Below are 25646 nucleotides of genomic sequence, written 5' to 3' on the forward strand. Positions count from 1 at the left end.
GCAGTAGTCTGTCATCTGGGCAAGCACCAGTGGAAAGGGCTGTTTAGCGTCTGTATGTCTGTCTCACTCGTACAGACACATTCTAAACAGCCCTTTCCACAATTACAGACACATAGTGAAGTCCGTATGAACCCTCACATTCCTCCTTTAAGGCTCCTCATTATCACCTCATATACAAGTTAACAGAAGCCCTGCCAGTGCTCTTGTAAATGAACTCTTTTTTTTATTATTTATACAGTACCAGATATTTATTCCCATGGTGAACAAAGTGATGTTGAAGCACCGAATCAACCACCAGCGCTACGACGTACTCATCTGTCGCATCGTCAAGGTCAGTGTCCTCCTCTCCAATCCTCTACCACACCTCAGTTATTGGCCCCAGAGCATTCCTCAATCACAACTGAACCAACAACACTCCAGTAAATAGCTCTGATGTCATGAAGAGCTCAAAGCATGGGCTATGGCAAGAAAACAAATGGCCTGTTGTCCGCAGGTGGAGGATGTTGCCTCCATTTCCTGGAACCTGCCCCCTTGTGTGAATCACCAGGCATTCCTTACTAGTGAACCCAGACTTCCTACTCCAACGCATGGCAGCCCTCCATCCGAAAACAATTTAGCTGTCTTGTTGCCACATATGATACTTCCTGCTGACGTATTGCGGACGCTTACTGCGAAATGTGATGCTGAGCTCTCTGGAAGTGTTTCTTTTTGGTTTTTTGGGATGTGAGGAGATTGGGATGTGGGTGAGCTTTCTTTATAACCACACTAGGGGTTTAACGATACATGGATTTCAAAAAACGATATGTATTCTGGTTTTTCAGCACAACATGATACATTTTTGGTGCAGAGTAGGGCTGTTACGATACACATATTCAGGTTCATTTTTGATTGTACGGTCAGAATTTGATGTTTTGTTTTTTTTTGCTGTTTAAAAAAATCTTTGTTCAACACAGCTTTAAATATATTCAACACAGATTGTGGTTTGGTTCAAGTAAATTTTGCCTTGTTAACAGAAATGTAACTCATCTCTCCTTCTAATGAAATACTGGTCGCTGCTGTACTATACTATATTAGTCTGCTATACTATACTACCATATACCAGAAATGCTATTGACACCCCATTATGGAGAATTTGTAGTCTGTAAAACATGCGTAAGGTTTTTTGCAGCATTTTTTGTTTGTGTTTGCAGTCAGGCTACAAACACAAATATGCATTTTTTTCAAGACAGACCTGCGGAAATGTATAAATCTATATTTAACTCCTTAAAAAGCTCCTTATGGTGATGCATATTTGTTGTGATAGTGGCCATTACTGCCTCATACATTTCACCAGACAGTCTATGCAATTTGCATACACCACTGAGAGTGAGAAGTCGTCACTTGTTAAGCATTTTTACAGGCTAGTAGTTCAGAATACAGTAGTTTTTGAACTGTGCATGTGGCTGCTGTGGCTATTTTGCTAAAAGGTTAAGTTACTTCCTCTCCAGACAGGATAGCTGGGTTCAAGCCTTATTGCGTCTAATGCTACATTCCTGCCAATCTAATTACATTACTTTGGCACTGCACCCTTGAGGTAATTTAATTTGTTCTGTCATCGCAGCCCTTAAAGATATGATTTCTAATTCAGCCCTAGCGTCCACGAAATATGGCAAATGAGAGACACTCGAAAGAAATTCAATTTTGATAGACTGTTTTAAATTTGATGTTTGAGTAAATATTGAATTAATTACTTGGCGAATGAGATCAAGACTCTCAATAGCTAATGAATGATTGTTATTGCAAATCTAAATACTATGCAGTACAGTGCTCCTGTTTCCTTTTCTTTCAGTTACAACAACCTCATAAAAGAGTTTCTGTGGTGTCATGAAAACATGAAAAAACATTTTGGCCGATTCGCATGTTAATCCTTTGAATGTTTTTTAAGGCTTGGAATCTCATACCACAAAACACTTTTAGGCCGTTGTCTCCTCTTGTCCAGGCAAGCGTTTCAGCTTTGTTTTCTGCTTCTCAGGGTTACACTCTGGCTGATGAGGAAGAAGACTCTCAGATTTTCCAACATCGCCAGTCACGTGGTAACCAAGGTGACACGCTTGTGAGCGGCCCCGTGGAATCGGGTCCGATGAAGAAGTTGCACGTCAGCACAACTGCACTTCAGAAGGTTAGCACGATTGAGTGTCACTTATAATTGTACCGCTTGTGCCTAATATTTGTGTTGCTGGTCCCTGGTCTTGGAGTACCACTGCACTGCATATTCAGGTGTTTTCCTTACTAAGTCAGCTGACTAATTAACTAATTAACAAGCCTTTCCTGAGGTCATGCGGAAGAGCAGCACTAAAATGTGCAGAACCCCAAGACCAGTATTGGGAACAACTGGACAAGATGTCCATTTTGACCATTTTAATCATTTAAGATGTGAAAATTTTGTCAACAGACTTCCATGCCTACTGTTCCCTGGCTTTTACTCTATTACTGCAAATTTTAACCATATACATTAGACTGCATGTTAATCTCCATAAGTCAGCTCTCTTTTCCCACTATACCAGCGAGTTGGATGTTATTTTGGAAGTGGTTATTCAGTAACGTACCCACCTTTTCTCAATCATTTCTACCTTGAAAGGCTGAGGTCATTATGACCTTGTACATTTGACTGTGTTTTGTCTAATGTGGGCTCTTTTTTCTTTCTATTGCAGCAAGTAGAATTGACAATAAAATAAAACGACAACAGTAAAATGACACAGGTCAGACAATAAAAGCACATAAGCAATAAAGCACAAAGACCCAGAAATATGTTACAAAGGTTTGGTTGGCTGAAGATGATTGCTCTTATGTTTCATCCCATTATACCATATGGGTATTGCCACAGATACTGGCACTCAAATGCATTACCTGGCATACTGTTACCATGAAGCACTTTTGATGTGCATGTGCATGGAACTTGATGACACCATGGTTGACAAGCAGTAGCAAAAATGCTCATGCAAAATCTGGAATGCCAGTATTTCATGGGAAAGCAATGGTAGTGGATGATCCATCAGTTTCTTTCTGACGTATTTAAAACATGCTAACAGTTACCAGCTGCATCAGACAGCGGCATGCTAGGATCAAGACAGGAAATTTGTGGTTAACCCTTTGCTACTGACAGTGTGAATGACTAAAATTTACTAAACTCAAACAGACGCTCGTAGATGTAAGCATGAATGTATGAGATGCATGTGTTAACAAAAAATATTAACAGCTGTAAGCAACACAAAATTAGTTACCTCTGGTTGTCAGGACAGCTCACACTAAGTTCAAACTTAGGCTACCTAGCAATTAGCGATTTATGCTGTCTACCGAGTTTTAATTCAGTACAGACAGTTTCATATTACCACTTCCCCCTAATAAAGACATTTAGACTATCAAACTGTCCTGCTTCTACTTTTAACACAAGCTTGAAGTTGGCTTCCTGTCTGCCAGCTTCTTGTTCATATTTTCCCGTTCCACCTTAAATGGTGCAGCAGTTATTATAATGCCTCAGGCACCAGCATGTAACTGCTGCACTATTTAAGGTGGAACGAGAAAATTCGAATGAGAAGCTGATGGATAAGAAACTGAGCTTCATAGTTTTAATGCTGGTAGCATTTTGTTAAGGTGATTTAAGCTATCAATATATCTTACCTAGAGTTTTAAGTAGGGAACAACCTATGAATATGTACTACGGTACGACATTTCGACAAGGTAGCACAATTCATCACAACACTGGGAGGCTGCACTGAAGACGTAGAGTTTCATGAGATTGCTGTTGTTACCCTCTTTACACCCAGGTACTGCTTTGTATAGATTGCATTTAGCTGCATTATCATAAAATTTAGTAAAATGAACCCACATCAGAGAACTTGTAGAGAGCTTATAGAGCATTTGAGCAAAACCACAGTTTATAAATGCTTAAACATTTTTAATATAAAAGAATACAGTCATTTCCTGAACACTGAACAGCATAAAACATTTTAATATCATTATATTTTTGAGCGCTTTTGAACTCGAGTTATGGGAGTTTAAAACGACGCCTCATGTACGTTCATGACATTGTGAGTGCAAACAGCCAATGAGTTGCTCCACGCGCCAACCAGTCAGCACTCAGTAGCAGAAAATTTGTGTGCTTTAAAAAAAAGAAAACAGACAGGTAAGTTTTCTTTCTTTTTTTATTGAGTTCAACCTTCTAAAATTAAAGGAAAGCTCTGGGCAAGTGATTAGAAATTATTTGAAATTTTCGTTTTTAGCTGTTTAGTGCCATTCACCCCCATTCATTGAGGACTCGCTTGCGGGCACCCTTTGATGTTTTTGATATAACGGGGGAAATAAGATGTGGCCATACTCTTCCTAAATCGGCTCTGCCCACACTTTTGAACATCGTACCGTTTCAGCCCTGAGCACAGAATGAGGCTCGGCATTTGAAATGGTTAAGGTAGTCAGAGGCATGTGAACGCATTCATCACATGGAGCAGAGCGCCTGTCCTGCTGATCCAATCTAACTCCAAACATTTGAAAATTACTGTTATGTAGAAAAAAATAACGGTACATAAATACTGATAGCAGCAAAGTTTGTACAGGTGCTTATTGATATTTCAGTACCGACCAGTTAGGAGCTGTTACCAGTATAGTACCAGTTTTCAGTACCAATCCCTACTCTGTACCGGCTGGTATCGGAAGGTACCGGGATTGGTGCATCCGTAGTGTTATATTTATATATATAAATATGTATGTATATAAGCACATAAAGTTCAAAGGGTTAAAATGACCTCTATGGTCAGTTTTAATGCTGGTGGCATTTTGCCAGCATGTAACTGCTGCACTATTTAAGGTGGAATGGGAAAATTAGAACGAGAAGCTGATGGATAAGAAACTGAGCTTCTTAGTTTTAATGCTGGTAGCATTTTGTTAAGGTGATTTAAGTTATCAAATTATCCTACTTAGTTTTATGTAGAGAACAACCTATGAATGTGTGCTATGGTACGACATTTCAGTTAGGAGCTGTTACCAATATAGTACCAGTTTTCAATACCAATCCCTGCTTTGTACCGGCTGGTATCAGAAGGTACCGGTATCATCCCTAGTGTGTATATATAAGCACATAAAATTCAAAGGGTTAAAATGACCTCTATGGCCATTTTAGTAGTTATGGAATTCCAGCCTTTAAGTCTTAAACCAAGTCTTGGACAAAATCACAATGCTGATGATTCACCATAAAAAATCTAGACCTAGGCTCACTCTGTGTGTGAAAATCCAGTCCATAGTAAAGGCTACTAAAAACTGTAATAATTCAGCAGACTTTGGCCTAAACCCTGGAAACTTAGCCATATGGTAAGTTAACTGAAAGTCCTCTTTCATGGCCAAGACATAGTTTTACTTTCTGAGTCATAAACAGCAGTTGTCATTGGAGTTCTTGGCCATATGAAGAGTCAAAATGTTCTTGATGTTCTCTTTACCGAAACAGTCTCTTACGTTCACCTGACCTGAAATAACGGTCAGCATGTGTACTGAACAAAAGCCCAACAAACACATTATTAAATCATTCACAATTTATAGGCGTCACTTGTCTTGTTAAAGGCTTTTCAAGACTGTTGTTCTTTGTAACCTTATCTCAGGCCGCTTCAGTAATTCGTTCTGGAATGGAATGCTCGCAACGAGGCTTCCCTTAGCAACGGTTAAAATTCTCCACAAGACTATATATGTTTTCCTTGGAATGAGGAAAACTGACTGACAAAGCAGAAAATTGTTAAGTGGATAAACTGCATCAAGCCTCGAAAAAAAAATTAATTGGCTTAGGATTGACAGAGCTACGACTGTCACGATTAACCAATTAAAAAAAAAGCAGTCATTAAAAAATACCTTCTGAATGAATTTGCCTTCATTAGTTAGCTGTTTGTGATGATAATGCATATTAATTCTGCTACTGCTTTCACCTAGAGTATGAAACAGAGTCTGATGGACATACATTTATATCACGTTTTTCCATATACACTACCATTCAAAAGTTTTTTGCTTTTAGTTTAATTTACAAGTTAATTTGTAACTTGTACAGTGTAGATTGAAATGTTATAAGCTAGACTCCAGAAGGTATTTCAAGATTATTCAGTATTTTAAGTTATTTGTTAACATCAAAAAGTTATTCAATAATAAGAAATATGCTGTGATTATCTGTTTGTATTTTCTTATCAAGATTTAACCACCAGTTATTAAATTCATGCCTTTTTGGACATCAATTTTATCGGAACGTCACCCTTAATAATATACAGCTTTATTAGTCATTACGGAATCATCTAAGGCTGTATTCATCATTTTGGATGCATCTAATATTTCATATTTTTCAAAAACACTAAAACATTAAAATTTTTTTTTTTTTCTACCTCATTTGGGCACAGCAGCTGCCCTTTAGTACGTGAAAGTTTCATGATGAATGAAACAACATCATTGCTCCAAAATTGCTTGGAATAAAATCTCTTTACATTAACTTACATTAAATAATAAGAATGTTTTTGCCCTCCTCTGTAAAGTTACTATTGCTACTATGTTACCATGGTGATAATTTTTATTTTTTTTGACAATGATGATCTGTTCATTTTTCCAGCTTTCTACTAATTAGCTGAAACTTAGGAAGTTGAGGACTGGGATATTTTTTACATGTATCTTATCATATATCAACAACTTTTAAAAACAGTGATTCCAAACTTTTGCATTGTTCAGCTCAGTGGATTACTCAGTTGATCTTCAGAGTAATCACTACTCATTGCTCATTTACTAGCATAATCAATAGTGACAGATCTAGACAAAGTGTCTGGTAGCTAAGTCATGCCATTTGAGGTTTCCCAGAGCATCACCGCTGAAGTGAGATGTTTATGAGCTGTAGTGCTATGGCTTACTGGAAATGGCAGATGAGGCGTAGGAGCGGTAAAGTGCTGTCTCAGATTCAGCCAGGAATCACAGTCAGCGGCTATGGCCGTTGTTTTGTCAAATCTGTTTATCTGTTTCCTGTGATTGGCAAGCACATCACGATGATTCGCAGCTGTTGCCTGAAGGACAAGCAGATTTTTCCATGGCCCTCGCTGTCACCCAAAACCTGCTCTCTCTTAAATGAAGAGGAGAGCAGCCAGTTGGGCTGCAGCCCGTGTCTTCTGCTTTTGTCTTCACTCATGAAGTAGTTGACACATGAGAGGGCTTAATAACGTCTCAGCCATGACCATACATATTCATGGAGTAGTTTTGCACACTGGAAAATATTTGCAAGTGAAAGCATCTTAAATACAGGTAGTATATCTAGCACTTCTCAATATGATAATATTGAAATAATGTTATGAAAGTGTTCAGCTTAAGCTTACATACTTTTTTAGTGTTTTTTAATGTTCTACATTATCAGGACAGATCATAACACCACCTTTAAATTATTACTCAGAATGAGTAAAATGTCTAAAATATAGGGCTGGCCTGAAGAGTTCAAACGTTCTTTTGTTACGTTTGTATTTATTTGCTTATTCAGTATTCAGACGCTTCATCTTTAATTAACCCCTTTGATCCCACCAGAATTCAACAGTTTTGTTGGTTCTTGACAAATTTCAGAGGTGGATGCTTCAGAATTAGAGGCTTATCACCATTTTAAACAATACACACACACACCTTCTAAGCTGCTTATCCTCCTGAGTCATGGGCATTTTAAACAATACGCTTTTTCTTAAATCCAGAGTGGCCAGACTAAATCCAAATGGCAATTACTGAAGGATGGACATGATATTACGCTATAAAAAATGTCACATCCAGGTAACTTTAGCTAAGGGCTAATATAAAACACTGAAATAACTCAATCCTGAACAATATTTATGTTTAATGAACTTGGACTACTAAGTTAGTGATGGAAAATGAACTTTACCATTCATTCAGTAAATCCATCCTTTAGTTTTAGATGTTTATGACCAATTCATGCAGAATAAGAAATTTCAGTACAAATGATGGAGATGAGAGTGCCTACTTGATTTGCACCACCTTTACTCTAGAAAAGAGTAGAAAACATGTCAAAAACTTTAATTTGGCAGTTAATTTGTTTACTCTGTCTGGCAGTCTTAAGTGAGTGCACTGTTTCAGTAGGATTGTCATTAGCTTGGAAATTTACAGCCAACAGTAACGATCTTAGCATAAAATTAACCATTTTTTTGTAATTTTTCATGATTTAATGTTCTGCGTTGTACATTTGAGGTAGGGCAGTATATATTGGCCTTATTTTAGCCATAGAAAACGCAAGTAAACACTTCTTCAAGTGCTTTAATATTTAATAAACTAAATATGACTGCATTTTTACTGACGTGATGATTCACACAGGTTTATAATAATCTGAGAGAAGGTATAATTGGAGAGAAGGTAAGATCTGAGTGGAAGGTAAAAGGTGCCGGAATCTGTACTGACACTGAGTGCACAGTCTGTAAAAATGACTGATATGGTGCACTCAGATGGGACTAAAATCACTGAGAAATGCCAGCAGAAATGACATTGCTCACCTCCTCATGTAAAACCAATCTTGTCTGAATAGGGCTTATGAAAACTAGATTTTTCTGCCTCAGCCACTTTGGTAAATTTGTTGTAAAAAGGGATGTATAAATGTGTAAAACTATCTGATACAAATTGAAAACTGAAGTATTTTGATTTAAAGCATCTAAAACAGACAAACATACATAAAATCATGGTTAATGTAAATATTATTGTTTTGAATGTGTTGTATTAAGAATTTGAGTACTTGCTTAGAAATACCAATAATTATTCCAAGCCTTTAAAAAACTGTTCATGCCAACCGTACTATGATACGTTAAATGGTCTTTTCAATCCAATTACATTAATCTCACAATGAGCTACATTAGATATATTACTTACATTTAAGGTGCTTCCACATGCCTAAGCTCTTCTCAGATGTGTTTTTCTTTCACTTAAGCTGTTGTCCCTGTTGCCAGTTCTGTACCTTTTTTAATAGCATGTGCAGCCTGCCAATGGAATTACAAGCCGTGCACAGCTGAGAGATGAATCGAGAATAGTGAGTTCTCCACCCTGCTGTGCAAAGAGACACCTGACTGACTGGTACATGCTGTAATACTTTGGGGGAAACGAGTGAGAAGAATCAGAATCAGACATACGAGACTTACATGGAGTAATTTTGGTGCTTTTGGTGCTGTCAACATAAATATACAATGCCCTATTCTGTAGTAGGTCTGTCATAATCTTGATAATTTAGCTGGCCGTTAATTGCCATGAACATAAGATATCTTTTTGTTCGCTGAGTGCATTCTTCAAAGCACAAGCCTAAAGCTGATTAGCTGAAGTTAGAACATCATTGTATTTCTGGGTTTTTAAACCACCACTTAGCTTTTCTCTTGCTGCCACAACCATCTTTTTAAATATCTAAGATTTTATAATCTGGAATCCTCTAGGAAGGTAGTTTGAAAATTTTAAGACTCTCCCTACAAACTGACTTTACATGTATGTGTATAACATTTATTCAAGATTATTCCTACTAAAACGTTTTGCCAGATTTGATAAGCAGCATCAAAACACATTGTATTTTACTATTCCGTAGTTTTTTAAACATTCATTATGGGACACTAGTAAGGTTTGGGTTGGGGTTCTAGATTCTAAGGAGGAAAATGATTTGATGTGACTGCATTGGAATGATTTATTCTTGTTGAATACAGATACAATAAAAACATACATTTGGATTTTAAACATATGTATGTATGTATGTGTATATATATATATATATATATATATATCATCCAAATAATCCATGTAGTTCATGTTTGACCTGGACTAGCATTCATAAAACAATAAAACATTTCAGATGACTTATTCTTTTCTTTTTTGTATTATTCCTACTGGAATTAGGTAAGAAATTCAGTAGGGCACTACCGATATGTTTATTAAATCATCTGATATTAAGATTGCATTAATTTGTTTGTTTTCGAGAAAATGTTGCAGATAAAACGCTGTTATAAATGGATTGTTTTATATTGTGAAGAGCACAGTACTCTAATATGAGGAGAATCACTTATTTTGAAAGGATTTTTAATGCTCTTGTGTGTGTGTGTGTGTGTGTGCGTGTGTGTGTGTGTGTGTGTGTGTGTGTGTGTGTGTGTGTGTGTGTTATGGGCTATTAACAACTAAAAGTCATGTTGTATCAGTCAGTAAAGCACTGTTTAAATAAAACTGTCTGAATTTGACCATAAAAATGATTTTGACCAATATTATTAGTCATCTGAAATTGTAGTTCCTTAAAATCTGTATCTGTGGCAAAATGATAAGATGAGCTGTCAGGCTCTTTGAATATTGGTTATTCACACTGTTTATATGGCTCATAGGCATGGGGTGCTGCCAGGAAGGTGTCTAAAGACGACTGGTTAGAATGGTTGAGACGTCTCAGTGTTGTTCTGCTAAAAGAATCCTCCTCGCCCGCCCTGCGCTCCTGTTGGTCCCTTGCCCAGACCTACATTCCACTGGCCAGGTGAAGCTTACTTATAGATCATGTTTTTTTCTTTGACACAAACTCACTGTCTTTCATCCTAACGTGCTGATTTAATGGTGAAACCCGATTTATATGTGATTTCTGTACTGTATTTGATTTACATATCTAAACTATGAGGTGAACTGTGTATACAGGACGTCTGTGCATCTGTGCACAGCTGAAAATGCATGAATGTGCTTTCTCTTAGAGTGCATTCTTTCTCTCAGACTATATGGCTAATTCTTCTGCATCTCCTGACTGCAGAGACCTGTTTAATGCTGCGTTCCTGTCATGCTGGTCTGAGCTCAGTGAGGACCAGCAGGATGAGCTCATTCGCAGCATCGAGCTAGCACTGACCTCGCAGGACATTGCCGAAGTCACACAGACTCTGCTCAACCTGGCTGAGTTCATGGAGCACAGTGACAAGGTCAGTAAGATCCTCTGATGGATGCTCATTTAGTCTGCTATGTAAATCCCTGAAGTTCATATTCAAAGAAAGTTCACATACTTTTTAGAATATTCAGGGCACCATTGTCATCATTAAAAATTCTTATGAAGTCTAAAATAGATAAGAAAAATGTAAGGCCACGAAATATGTGGAAATATCAGATTTTTGACTATTATCGGAGTTAAATTAAAAAAATATCTAATCCAGGCATGTTGTAATGGATCAGGTTTTGGCTTAGATAAACCTGATCAAGTTCTAATCCTTTGTTTTATTTTTGTGCTCTATTTACTCTCATAAACTTAAACAAATATTATTTACAACCAGCAGCCACAAGGAACATTTTCAGAAGGTAACAAAGAGGCCACCACACACCAGACACACCGCACAACACCAGCATCACGTAGCATCATGTAGTGTCACGTATCAGAGCTTTGCTATAGAAGGCCAGCAGGGCAGTCGATAAATGTCATTACTGTTCATCAAACAGTGGGTTTTGAATTTTTGGGGGCTGTGCAGTGGCCTTTAATTTCTACAGTTTGTGACTGCTTAGAGGTGAAAAATGAAAACCTGTAATAGAGGCTCCCGAGTGGCGCAACCGTCTAAGCGTTGGCCCTATCATCAGGAGATCGCGAGTTCGATCCCTGGTGATGCTACAGCCATCCGTAGCCGGGAGTCTGAGATAGCACAATTGGCCTCGCTCTCTCTGGGTGGGTAGGATGGCCCCTCCTTCTCCCCCCATCACTCAGCGCGATGCTAGTCAGCACAGGCGTCTGTTAGCTGACGTAACAGATCTGGCGATTGGCGGAGGAAGCCTGTGTTAGCCTTCACCCTCCTAGCGTTGATAGCATCGTGTGATTGGGGGAGTCCTAACTAGTGGGTGGAATTGGAGACGACTAAATTGGGGAGAAAATCGGGTAAAAGAAAACCTGTAAAAGATGCGTAATTTGTTGAAAATGGAATCACAGAAACGTTTTGCTTTACCGGCCATACACCACTGCTACTGGTTCTAAAACAGCACAGTTAAAACTGAGAGAGACTGGAGTATGAAATCAGTAACTGGAAGTCACATCGTCAGGGAAGCCAACTGAGAGAGACAGGATGCCGATAGAGCTGGATAAAAGTATAAATTAAGCACACTATAGAAAGACCATATTCAAAAAAGTAGATCTAAAATCTAAACATATTGGTACAGAAAGTCACATTATGCACATATTTAAAATTAATTCATTTTTGGTAGTTATTATTTGGCAGACTAGCACATCTTACTTAAATTATGCAGCTGCATTATCTGTTTTAACACATGGATTGAATTAGACTCAGTATCAATTTATACTCCATATTAAAGGACTCTGGATTGGATTGACAGGCATGGGTGAATTCAGGACAATTCAGGACATTCCTGATCAAATTCTAAGATGACTTCTAAAGATTAGGCCATTTTGTATATTTAACTCATTCAAACTTAGATAAAGTGATAAAGTTAAATAGTAAACTGATAAAGTTAAACGTACTGTTAAGGTCACCTAAACTTGTGCATCAACTCTAATATTGCCAATGTGCTCAAATGCTCCTGATTGGTGAGAATATTACATCAGTGTCACTAAGGACTTGTGGTTTGAAAGGCTCAAATATTATGTACCCTAATGCAAATTAGCCAACAAAGGATTTAAAATGGGTCGAAATAAATGTATAAAACACATAAACCTAACAATGAAAATGCCCCTAATGTAAAAAACAAGATGTCTTAAATTGGTATATCAGATAAACTTTACCAGTTTTTTGGCATGGCAATAGTCTCACATTTAACCAGCAAGGCATCTGCACGGAAAATCTGGAAGCTACACAGTTTCATACAGTGTAATCATAATGACTGACAGTACTTTGCTGCAGTATCACCTGGCAGCACTTATTCTTTCAAAGGAAATAAACTTCCATTGCAACAGATTTTCCCGACCTTAAAGCACAGGAAACTGCCAGTTTGGTTGTGTACTGATGCTGATGAAAAGGCAAGCTGTGAAGTGGGCTTTCCATATATTGCCATAACAGGTAACTCCTAAACATGTCGACATATGACAACACTTGAAATACTTATGCTGTAGTCCGTCAATGTAAATGGAGGCAATACAGCACAGTTGTTACACAAGTTGGTACACAAACCTATTCCAACAGCCCACATACCATCCTGGTGACAAGGCTTTATGATGGACACCTGTTATGTTTCCAACATTTGGCTCTTGTTTCCAGGTAAATGCAAGTGATTATAGGTTAAGTTTAATTTGGAGCCAGATTTCCGAATTGTTAGGACATTGTTATTCACTTTGCTGAGGCCAGGCGTGATTTAAATCTGTGCTTTTTAGTTGCATGGTGGTAGATTGGAGAAATAATTGAATGTTATGGTTTGTGGAAAGTGTTAAACATTTGATTCAGGTGGTAATGTTTATAGATACCAGAATACAATATAATCATGGTATGATTCTATTGCCATATTTTAAAATTAGGTGATATGCTAAGAAGTGCTCTATTACAATTTGCGATATATTGTGTAGGCTTTTATTTATTGTGTTTAAAGCTTCTAAGCCTCTTTGTCAATGCTAGTATACCAAATGGCATATTAATGAGCAGTACATTGCTATTTTATTGCAATGTTCACAAAAAAAACTATATTTTACATTTACATATTTAGCTAATGCTTTTATTTGTGAACTGTCCTTACATCTTTACCATATGCTTTATCCAGAGCAGTGTGCAGTGCCCAGTGAATATAATGATAAGAGTCGTTGGACGAGACCCCTATTTGCATATTATAGTAATATTTCTGAAGCTTGCCTGAACATGGCATCAGACCATGTTCTCTTGTGTGCAGGGTGAATGTGTTATCCACAGCACTGTCCAACCATTCCTTAAACAAAAACAACAACAGAAATTTTGGTATGGCCTGGAAGAAATGGTGACATCTTAGGAAAAACAGTGCATTTTGGTATTCAGTTGGCCTAACAATGGGCTTAATACATATTCAGATGATAATTAGTTAATGAAATTATAAAATACCAGTGCTAACTACCTTGATTCCAAAATATTGCAAGTTTGTAGCAGTTTGTTCTCCCATTCTTAGTGCCTAGAACTTTGGTAATAGAACATTTTATTCATTTATAGTGTTCAAGCAATGAAGCTGTAACAGAGCAGTTTATCCCCAAACTATGAGCCTTTTCTGTCATCCTGCAAGACTTACATGTGTTGTCTTAAAACAATGTGGAATTTTGATGGTACTTCCAACTGCTCATCTCAAGTCTGAAGCATGAAAGCATGAATCATTTCTACTTAAATTGCCACATCATTGATATGTGTTTTGAAGGGAGTTTCAGGATATTATGCTGAATTTCATTCCCCTGAGAAAATAAAAAAGTAGCGAGATGAAAGAGAAAAAAAAACATTCAGTCAGGGTGAATATTTGTCCTTCATGTTCCCTGCTGTTGGACAGCTTAGTTTATAATAAAATAGCCTGCAAGCTTGCCTGTGCCCTGTTTGTGAAGGAGATCATTTCTTTCCACTTCTTTATTTTCATGTTCTGACCTCATTGTGTTGCAGAATGAATGGTACATTTGTTCTGGTGTGTTGCTGCCCAAAAACTATTGCTCACACCCATGATTATAGTCCAGCTGAGAATTATGATTTGCATGTTTTGAACTGGGGAATTGCCCCATAATATTGCAATGAACACTTAAGTAACTGTGATGGTAATAGTGGAGTTATGTAATCCCTCTCAAGGCTGATCTGTTCTGTTCTGTTCTATTCTATTCTACAACAAATCTTAAAACTGTTCTGAAATCTGAACCACAAAAAAGCCCAACTCAAGGACACAGATAAATTATCAAATTTTACTAAAAATGAATGTTTAATGTTACATTGACGTAAGTACTGTTAATGTGGAAACTCTACAGTGGCCAACTTAAGTATGACGTTTTTCTGCAAAATGCACTTTTGCACAGGCCACATTTTATGCTTATGTATGTGTAAAATTGGCAAATAAACATAATTTTGCATTCAAAAATGTGCATTCTGTTTAAATGTGTGATTTTTCAGTTCATATAGTTAAGTTTGAAAAATACACATTAGCGGATTTCAGTCCCTAATGCATTGAATGCAGTGGACTCTCTTCATGGAATGACCCACAAATGACTGCACACGTCTGTTGAATTCTGTATTATGTTAGCTTAAGTTATGGAACAATCTCTGACTGTTATTTGCTGACTGCTGTTAATGTACTACATTGCTTGGTGCATGAATCATTTATTAAATTATAAATAGTGTATTGGCGTATTTTATCATGTTTTTATTGTTGACTTTTCTATGCTGTCATTTCAGGGCCCGCTTCCTCTGAGGGATGATAATGGAATCGTTCTCCTAGGGGAGAGAGCTGCTAAATGCAGAGCCTACGCAAAGGCCCTACACTACAAAGAGCTGGAATTCCAGAAAGGCCCATCTCCCCTCATCCTGGAATCCCTTATTAGGTAGGAAAACTTGTTAGTAATTGTGTTTAAAGTGACATATGTTAGATTTACTTGCAAGTCCTTGAGGTTCCATCTTACAGATGTTTTTTAAAGCAGCATGAATGGTTTGAATCACTTTGCTACTCCGAATGTGCTGTGAACCTGTGCATGCAAATTCTGTGCACTGCAGACCAAACTCTGGATCTCTACTCAAGCCTGCATACCTCTGTTTTGTAGTGCTTTTACACTTACCTTTTATGATTACGGCAAGTAAACGTGAAGTAATCAAAGTGCTGAACCCAAGAAAGTTCTGTTTTTTCAGTGCCCTTCCAAGTCTTGCTTGTTGCTAAGTTTCATTACAGTTCTGGTCTGTGAATTTAAGAAATAAATTCTGGAAATACTGGAAATGAGTTAAAATTCTCTCGCGTGACTCTTCTATAAATGTTTAGGTGGAATGTTCTTAATGGTTTTTGAGAAGAAATGCCTGGATTTGTGACTAATGCTGCATGTGCACTATTTAAAAAAGTATTCCTTTTCATTTGCCATGACAAGGTGCAAACATTGCCAGGTATGGTGTTATGTAAGTTTTGTGCAGTATTTCAGATGTTAAAGGTTACGTAAACAAGACTATAATTACAAATCTGATTTTAATTTTTATGTTTAGCCACATTATTTTTTGATGTGGTAAATCATAGCAGTGGGTATTTTAAATTATCTGATTGTTTTCTGATAACACATCAGTACTTTTTTGAAAAGTTACGTATCTTCTTTGCCACACTTATTGACACTTTATGGACAAAAGTATGTGGACACTCTTCCTAATTATTGAGTTCACGTGTTTCAGCCTCACCTATTCCTTACAGGTGTTTAAAATTAAGCACATAGCCTTGCAATGTCCGTAGACAAACATGAGTCTGCCTTTCTAGCTGTGCCCCGGTCTACTGTCAGTGCTATTATTGTGAATTGAAACAATCTAGGGGCAAGAACAGCTTACCTATGAAGTGATACACCACACAATTGCTACAGGCTACAGCATACAAAGACATTTTAGACAATTATATGCTTTCAACTTTGAAGTGGAACATAAACTGCAAGACAGCCCTTCTTGACCAACATCAGTCCCTGACCTCATAAATGTATTTTTGACTGAATGGGCACAAATTTTCACAGATGTGTCCGAGATCTTGTATAAAGCCTTCCCAGAAGAGTGCAGGCTATTATATCTGCAAGGGAGGGGCCAATTCCATATTAATGCCCATGGTTTTGGAATGGAATTTCCAACAAGCTCATTTAGGTGTGATGGTGTCCACATACTTTTGGCCATATAGTGTGTAATATCACTCTTTTGTATTTGCTTTATTTATTTGAATTCCAATTATGTTCATTATGTTTGAGTTTCATTATGTTTGCATCTATTCTTATAAAATATATTGTTTTTTTTTTAAGCAAAAACAAACTTGTTGCCCACACAAATGGTTTAGGTGCCTAAGGCTTCTGCACTGTACTGTATGTTTTAAGGAGCGGTGGAGTGAGTAGTGCTGTTGCTTCACAGAAAGAATAGCCTGGGTTCGATTCCCTGGCCGGGGGACCAGGGTCCTTTCTGTGTGGAGTTTGCAGGATCTCCTTCTATCTGATTGAGTTTCCTCTGGGTGCTCTAGTTTCCTCTCACAGTCCAAAGACATGCAACCAGGTGAATTAGAGATGCTAAATTGGCCCTGGGTTCGAGTGTGTGTGTCTGCCCTTTAATGGACTGGCGACCTGTTTCATACAGTATAAAGACCAGCGGATATGTGATAAATAAAATAAGCTAGACAAAAATGGAGATACGAAGTTTTGTTCAGACAGTGATGAAATACTGCACCTACATTGCCACCTAATGAGAGGAATTCTGTGAACTTGGTTCCAGCAATAGAGCTCAATTGGGTTTGTATTTGGAAAATGCAGTACTGCAGCTAGTTGAGATTCTCAAATCGTACAAATGGAGACCATAGTTCAATGTTTCCTCGTTTTTTTGTATACTGACATTAGATTTGAAACAAAACAGCAAACAGCTTTTAAAGTAAATGGAAATATCTATCATCTTACCATGTTAAATTCATTGCTTTTTAAGGCTGGCTTGAGCAATGTTGGCTTCTTTGGCTCTCCATTTTGTGGGACACTAGTCCTGCACGTCTTCCAGTCCCCCTAAAATTGCTGTCATCATTTCCATAGTCCCTCACCTCTTTATTTTACACAGCAAGTATAGAGAGCAACGTATCTGTTTTCCAGGCTTTTAATTGGCCTCGTTTCATCCATTGTGTTTCTGGCCAGGCCTTCCCAAGAGCCTGTTTTCAATTTTGGAGGGCCTTGATTAGAGCCAGCAGCGAGATGTTTTCAGCACTCCCAGCTGGTTCTCACCTCTCCAGGATTTCCCATAAACAGACTTTACTCTTCAGCATCTGATGGACTCATTTTTGCATTATTGTGCTGTAATTGGGGAAACGGCTTCTGTAGAGTAATCCTTAAATTCAATACTATGCTACTCTTTCTGTTTGGAGCTCTTTGTCATGCCATTGTGGTAGCTTTGATGCTTTGGTTTGGTTCTGTGATCTAAAACCTTGTTTGGTAAATTTCATTTAAATTGCTTGGATTGTCACAGAAGATACTCAGTGATCTGTCACTCTAGACTTTTAGTAGATGGAGCAGAAGATTCGTTGTTGGATTTAGAGAAGAGTCATCTTACAACAGTTTGAAATCTGGGGATTATTCATAAACAGGGACTTTGTTAATGATTACTAGGGATTTGGATCGAATAGGATTTCAGTGAGTAAGTTGGATGTGAAGACTTGTTTATGATCTTCACAGATTTGGTCCAAACTGAGCAAAAACACTTCCGAAGAAATTGCATCCTGTGCCTGATTCACCATTCAGATTCTTGTTTTGAAAAGCATACGGGTCCCAAAGTTTGTCAGCCTTTTGTCAGCCCCATTTACTGGTAGCGAATGTCTCACCGCTGAATCAGATTCTTCTAACTGCCTCACATGTGATCCAGTACTTTTCTGATATAATACCAAGTAAGTCTAGTGCCAGCAGTGCTTCCGCAAAGCACATTTTCCTGTTCTCCACACTGTCTGGATTTCTGAAGAAAATTCTCCACATTCGAGTCAGAGGCTTCGCAAAGCAGCGTCTGTAAGCAGGTGCTCTTTCAGAATTGCCTGCTCTTTCCGCTAAGCAAAATAACTAATACTACTGGCAAACCTCAGCCACACGGTTTTAAAGTTTGGAATGACTGTTTTCAATAGTATAAAGTCAGTTTTGTTGCATATACACAAATAACTTACTCATTATCAGAGTTCTCTGTAGTGTTAAGGGTTTCAAATAAGATGAATGAGGCTATGAACGAGTTTAGATGATCAGTGAGCTAATGGTAATTCCATAATATTTGAGAAAGCTGTGTAGCATTTGAGAGTAACATGCATTTATAATAAAAAAAATGCATCAGGATTGCCACATATTTGAAAAGTAGCAGACAAGATATTACTGTAAATAGGTAGTTGCAGAATAGCTGGGACATTCACAGTTTTGTGGCTAAATTAAGGATGACCATACACTACTATCACAATTATTATGGAACTGTGCTAGTCTTTTATTTGAGAAAGATTAAGCTTCAACTCGCATGCTTTCACTTTATTTGCTTGTCCGTCCTGTTTAATGTTAGAGTAGGTAGCCTGTTTAATGATATCAAAAACGTTTGGTATCAAAAACTTTAAAATATTGAAAAAAAACACAAGATGTATGACTAGATGAGTTCATTAGCTGATGTGATCGTTCTACTGAAGCCTTGTTGCCATGCGTTCTGAGGTTCCTCTGCTCAGGATGAGGCCACATGAAGCCTGTGATGACAGTAGCAGGCACTGGCTTGGCTACTAAGTACAGAAGAGGCCCTGAAAAGTAGAAAGGAAGCTGGACTAAAGAATGGCTACGATAGGTCTAGGCATAGCTTTCTGTTTTGGCTCACTTAAAGATGTAGCGTCCAAGAGTTCATAAACTTGAGTGATTATGACAGAAATGAGGACGTGCCAGTATAGCTGTCAATTTGTGCCGAGTTGATTGAGTTCATCCTACAATGCATGACTTTGAATATGTTTTACTTCTTTTTTTACTCGAGTTATAATTTAATAAGTGGCCGGGCCATCCTAAAAAGTGATAATTTTATGGCGTTTAGTCATAAGTTGAATGTACTTTTCGCAGCAGTTTTTGACTTGGGAAGCACTTGATTTCAAACGAGTTAGCCTCAGAAACTTTTAGAAGACTGTCTGATAAATGGCTTGGAGAAATGAAGTGTATCTGCCAGAAATGGAGTGTACTTTTGTGAAAGCAGCAATTTTTGACTTGAGAAGCACTTGATTTCAAATTCATTTACTACTTCAGTGTAGATTATGGTTCAAATGCAGTGCAGTGATACTGAGCTGGTGTATGTATGTTTGTGCATTTAGTATGTGTCCATCTCTTTAAAGTCCATCTGTTTAAAAGACATACACCTCTGAATAGTTGCCTGGGCCCCTTGAAGTAGGATTTCAAATAAACAGTGACATGTTCACAAAAAAGGTACACAAACAGGGTGGCTGGCAAGTCTGCTAGGCGTGCTACTGAATTACTGAGTAGTGTAGATGCAGGGGACAGAACCCTAAAGGGTTATTACAGTGGGCAGCCATTTTACACATTGTCTCAAATTACGACTTCCATTATCTAGAACTTTTGTTCAGTTATATAGTTCACAGTAAGTCGAGCTGTGCTCTAAACCAGAGTTTTTCAACCATTGGGCAACGGACCACAGATGGGATGCCAAGCACCCTCTGGTGTCTTCAGGACTATACAAGATGGCACTTTATAATTAAACAAAAAAAATCTGTAAAAAAATACTTTACTTAATAATCAGAAAGAAATATGGAATGTTTTCAAAGAGTAAATAATATTAACACAATACCTGCAACAATAGCGCACAAAGCAGCTGTTTTTTTCTTTTTTTTGCCTCCTGTGATGTTTCACTTGTCTACTCGATTGGTGTAAAAATGGGTTGCAGAAATTAATTCCGCTTAATTTGCTGCTTACATTAACGTAATTTGTTGCATACTGCTGTGCTGAAAACTTTTCAACTACAACAAGCCCAAAATACACGGTGCATTGAAACAGAAAAAAAGGCTTTATTTGGCATTTTTGATGAGCATAAACAGAGCTTAATTAGTCCTGTTTAATTAATTAGTCCTGTTTAACTTAATTAGCCCTGGATTTAATGTAGTGCAGTATGTTAAATGTTGAATAAAAATGATTGCACTTTTTTTAAAATGTGTTACTGCTGGGGCACTTTTTCTGTTCCAACTTATCTAAACCCCAGGAAAAAACTAAATATCGTGATTGGTATTGTGAATTGCAAAAATGTTGTGACGTTTATTTTTACCATATCGCCCAACTTCAGCTCTCACTTTTAATGCATGAAAACAATCTTCCTTCCTCCACAGCAAAACACTTTTCGAAACTATCCTCACCAACAAGGGCAGCTTTGCAGAGTTTAAAAGGAAATGCTTTCTGCTCAGTAACGTCTGCATGGGTACTGTAATGATCTTGTAATTTTCTCAGACTTGTAATTTCATCAATTTGGCTTTGAAGTAGTCTGTTACTTTTAAACCTGATTGTAAACTGAAGGAAATTAAGAAACCATTTTACTGAGGCCTCGATTAGTGACTTGGTAGAGGCTGAGGCAAGGCTCTTTTATAGCTTCCTATTAAATGGGTTAGCCTCAGAAACTTTTATAAGACTGTCTGATGAATGGCTTGGAGAAATGGAGTGTATCTGCCAGGAAGACTGCACAGATGCCAGTAAAAGGTCAAGCTAGGCCACACAGTTCCTGCTACTGTGACCTCATATGGACCTCCCAGGATTCCACAGGACCTCCACCAGCTATACTGAGGGCTCAAAGATGTTTTTGGAACATGGGGAACTTATACATAGAATGACTGGAGGGCAGTTGGTATTTCTGTGACTTGACATTTGTTGCTATGAGTTGCCCCACAGTCTTTTACAGGGTTCAGTTGCTTTGTACTCATTATGTGTCCTGGAATGTGGCATTTTATTAGTATATGTGCCTCTTTTCCTGATTTTGTGAAGTCTTTATCAAGGCAGCTATACTTCTTGATGAGGGTTTTATATTTTGTAAGGAATTCAGAACCAGTACTTTACAGAAAACAGATAGATGTTTAAGATGTATGTGAAACGAAAGCGTGTGGTCTCTGGACCTTTCTTTTGTTATCTAGTGACCTTTTGACATATGGGTTTTGTGACTCCTAGCATAAACCTACAGCCTGGCTGTGTAGTCGTGAGAATTAAACTTGACCTATAGTCTCACATAGATGATCAGTTTTATGTCTCGTTTGCAACAAACACTAATTGCTTTGTGTAGGAGTGACCTGGGAGGAGGAGGAGCTCAGTTTAACGTTGAAACTAAGGGTCAAATGCTACCAGACCAATACAATGAAACATAGACAATACAGAGACACAGTGAATCTAGTTTGTATTTCATTTTTAGTGTAGCAGTGTGACAAAACAAGACATTTTTAAAAAGACAATTTAATTAACTATTCAGTGGTATGTAGAACTGTACACATTTTACATTTTACATAATTCAGTGTTGTCCATCTGCAAATTCCCTAAAACCAGTCAAAGGTTGGTTCTTCCCATTCTAACAAAGACCAACTCCAATAAAGACATCTGGAATGGCTTATTCTGATAAATACGTCCTGTTGGTTCTTGACAAATAAATGACACGACTCTTGTTTACCTCATCGATCAGTGGCACAAAAGCATAAAGAAAATAAAATATTTGAGATAAATATAAAGACAACTACAATTTACAATCATACATTCTCATCACTCATTCCGTCCAGAAATTCTCTGTAGTACAAATGCATAGAAATGTGTTCCTAAGTAAAGGCGTATGAACTAGTGAGTGCTGCAAAGGGTTTGTAAGTGGTTATGGCAAGCAAAATTGTTGTTTTGTTTGTATGTCAAGTCCTTAAGGGGTGAAATTCTGGGGCCGGATCTTCATCTCCACCCGTTTGAGGGAGTAGTTTGGTCCGTGCCAGCCGTACCAGGTGATGCCATCACTGCTCTTGGTGTGTGACCCGTAGCGGTAGAACACACCGTTCAGGTTTGAGTCAGTGCAGCAGTTGTACCAGTAACCACCTGCAGGAAGAAACAAGGAAAGTATGTATCCTAGTTGTTGGGTACGGACAAGAATCCATCTTTTTACTGTCTTTCTCTTTGCGTCTCATGGTCAACTTACCTTTGCGAAGTGCAGCACAGTCATCCACACACTTATCGTTGTCCTTGTTCTTGGTGCTGAAGTTGGTGTTGTTGTGGTAGCGCAGTGAGTCACCAGCGTTGCCACTGTAGTTGTCTAAGAAGAGCTTGTAGCTGTTGAGCTCATTGCCCAGTGTGAAGAAGCCATACTGTGCATAGCGTACCTTGCCATCCCAGTCCTGGAATTTCCAACAAATAACAGTTCAACATTCATATATTGCACAGTGAAAGAATACTGGTAAGTTCACGCTTGTTACCATGCATTTGCCACATCTTTGCCTGGAGCACTACTTACCTCCAGCTCTATCCTGAGCACCGTTGGCTGGCGCGTCAGACGGAAGATGTGCTCATTGCCAAGCCAGAAGTCCCCACGGATTGTACCGAAGCCGTTCTTGTACTGCTTCCAGTCTCGGTCAAAGCTGGTCAGACCCACCCTGCGTCTCTGGATGACTGTCCAGCCACCTTCGTTCTTCTCCATATCACAGTACACCTAAATGCAACAAACAGTGAATTAAACTGTACACTTTTCAAGCTAAGCTCTACCAGTAAAGCTGGGGGTTTAACTTACTTCCAGTTCAGGTGTTCCCAGGAAATCATCTTTTGGTAGCTTGTAAACTCCAGAAATTCTGTAGTTCCTGTTGTACAGGGATGCACAGTCGTAGATTGCATCTAGGGGAGAGAAGTCATACAATTGTTGGACCTCAAAATTAGCTGTAAAATATACAGACATTTTTATTTGTAGTTTCTGAATAGCATATCTGGAACAAATGGAGTTTGTCTCCAGGATGTGAGGAAATTGGACATGGCACTGTCTGGCTCCTAATAGTGCAATATTTAATGAACTCTGAGGTTAGAAATGAATCTAATGAGCTAAAGAGGAATTTTGATTGGTTCCTCTTTGAACCGTACAGCACTTTGCACTCTAATGTGCTAGACTAAGCCTCTCAGGTGTTGAGACAGAGCTTGTATAGTTTGCAAATTCCTAACAAAGCTCCACTGTGCTCACAGTGCCAGTGCGAGGAAAGAAACACAGCCAGACGACTGACTAATTGGCCACTAAAGTATAGCATTCATGACATGCTTCGCCTGCTTCCAATATGAAAGATTAATAGTGCAGCACACTGTTTTCACGAGGTGGGTTTCGGTGGCTTTTTTTTTATTGGCATTCTTGTGAGTCAAAGGTTTTGGGCACAAATTATGGACTGCGACTTGTACACTTTTGAGTGACAAGACATGTTTGCACACTATCATCACTACCTACTGATCACAGCTGAAAAAATTTGGAGAGCCCCTTAAGTTAATTATTGTTTTTTCACTCTAGAAATATGTTGAGTTTTTGTAAGTGGAATGTAAGTGGAATGTGGTGTGCATGGTGTGCAAGAGCTTCTAATCTTACATTATTATGAGCAAATTACAGATTTGGTCAACTGATATGTCTCTATCTTTGGATTCCAAAAATGAAGTCTGCATCATTTATTTCAGTGAGAGAATTATTGAATGAAAAACCAAGAGTGAAGGAAGCAAATCCAAGACAAAGCTCATTTCCCATGGTCCGGAGATCAGGGAAAGCTGTGGAACCGGAAACCATTTTAACCCCTGTAAAAAACACAAGGCTGTCCAGAAGTACATAACTGCAGTGGATATGCCACTTCAGCCAACTTCATATATGTATATAGCCTTCTGATACTGCCACTTTCTTTCTCGGGTCTATACTGGAGGTCTTGAAGCTCGGACAGTCTTCTGAAGATTCCCTGAAAAGATTTCCTGACCAGTTCCCCCCAGTGTAGTGGTTTGATTTTCGCCTGCTCTGCTCATCTTGTAGAACTATATAAAGTCATGTAAGGTCACCTTGAGCTTCTTAATGGGGTGGATTATCTTTCTCCATATGACTACAGAGACCAGGCAGGGACAAATGTCAACAGCCTGCATATGTGACCTATGACTCTGGAGGGTGTGGGTAGCCAGAAGGCACGCATAGAAGAAAGATGGAAACACATTCATTCACTTGTGCACAAAAGCATGCACTTTCTTTAGGGTAACCATTCAAAATGAGGAATTATAACGTGTAAGACGAGTCCAAATCAATATTATTAACATTTTTCCCAACTTGGTACAGATACAGATCCCTAAGGATGGCTGCATTTTGTTTTCCTTACCTGAGGTGGTTTGCGGGGCAGCTTGTGCGGCTTGAAGCTGCATGATCTCTACGCGGTTGTGGATTTCAGAGTATTTGCTCTCTGCCTCTGTCACCCGGGCCTCCTGCTGATGGTTCTGTTTCTCCAGATCCATCACCTGCCGCACCAGGTTCAACAGGTCCGCCTCTTGCTTTCTCGTGAGGTCCTCCAGCAGGCTGGTCAGGTTGGCCACTTGCACCTTTAAGGATCGTACCTCATCGCAGCACTGCGTTTTCGATGCTTTTGGAGCCAGGCGCTTGTCGGCCCGCACGTGGCCCAGCACGAAAAGAAAAAGCGCGGTACAGACGACCGCTGTTCTGATCATTGCTCTACTCATTTTCTAAGGTCAGGAAAAAGGCGCTTCTTCTGTTGATGCCTTTCTAGCTTGGTGGTTTCTGCCGGAGGTCCTAAAACACAGATAGTCTATTGAAGATTCTTTGAGTAGAACTTCTGACCGGTTTCCGCTGGTTGCTCTTTCACTTGCTCCGTTTTTCTCTCAGCTCTTTGTCTTGGGCCTTTGCTCTCTCCTCTCACTGAAGGCCTGGTGCAGACGCATCTTAAATATCTTTACATTTGTGCCCTCCCCTTTTGGTTAGGCTCACAGCCACTGACACCACCGCCACCACCACCACCACCACCACCACTACCTCCACCACCCCCTGGGCTTCAACCCTCTCCGCCCCTCTCTTGCT

General features: G+C 38.6%; 2 protein-coding genes across 3 annotated transcripts in view; one reads left to right on the forward strand and one right to left on the reverse strand.

The window, feature by feature from the left end:
• The window catches only part of mtor (mechanistic target of rapamycin kinase), a 159819-nt gene that overhangs the window by 38034 nt on the left and 96139 nt on the right, over nt 1-25646 (forward strand). For both annotated transcript variants that reach the window (XM_036578979.1, XM_036578980.1), the window contains exons 24-28: nt 239-331; nt 2012-2158; nt 10368-10510; nt 10775-10937; nt 15321-15466. In XM_036578979.1, coding sequence (XP_036434872.1) covers nt 239-331; nt 2012-2158; nt 10368-10510; nt 10775-10937; nt 15321-15466 — 692 coding nt within the window. The remainder of the gene's footprint in view (nt 1-238; nt 332-2011; nt 2159-10367; nt 10511-10774; nt 10938-15320; nt 15467-25646) is intronic.
• angptl7 (angiopoietin-like 7) lies at nt 21976-25567 on the reverse strand. The gene is made up of 5 exons (XM_036578981.1): nt 24937-25567; nt 23349-23449; nt 23076-23270; nt 22764-22959; nt 21976-22663 (listed from the first exon to the last, which is right to left on the reverse strand). The coding sequence occupies exons 1-5, from the start codon at nt 25289-25291 to the stop codon at nt 22494-22496; spliced, it is 1017 nt and encodes a 338-aa protein (XP_036434874.1). The 5' UTR covers nt 25292-25567; the 3' UTR covers nt 21976-22493.

The sequence above is a fragment of the Colossoma macropomum genome, unplaced genomic scaffold, assembly GCF_904425465.1.
Source record: "Colossoma macropomum unplaced genomic scaffold, Colossoma_macropomum, whole genome shotgun sequence".
NCBI classification, from domain to species: Eukaryota; Metazoa; Chordata; class Actinopteri; order Characiformes; family Serrasalmidae; genus Colossoma; species Colossoma macropomum.

Bases quoted from the DNA above. Each gene is read 5' to 3' on its own strand.
- angptl7 (XM_036578981.1), bottom strand. From the start codon at position 25,291: ATGAGTAGAGCAATGATCAGAACAGCGGTCGTCTGTACCGCGCTTTTT. The intron at 23,450-24,936 runs GTAAGGAAAACA...TCTCTCCCCTAG, and splicing joins TGCCCCGCAAACCACCTCAG to ATGCAATCTACGACTGTGCA. The intron at 22,664-22,763 runs GTAAGTTGACCA...TTCTTCCTGCAG, and splicing joins CTGTGCTGCACTTCGCAAAG to GTGGTTACTGGTACAACTGC.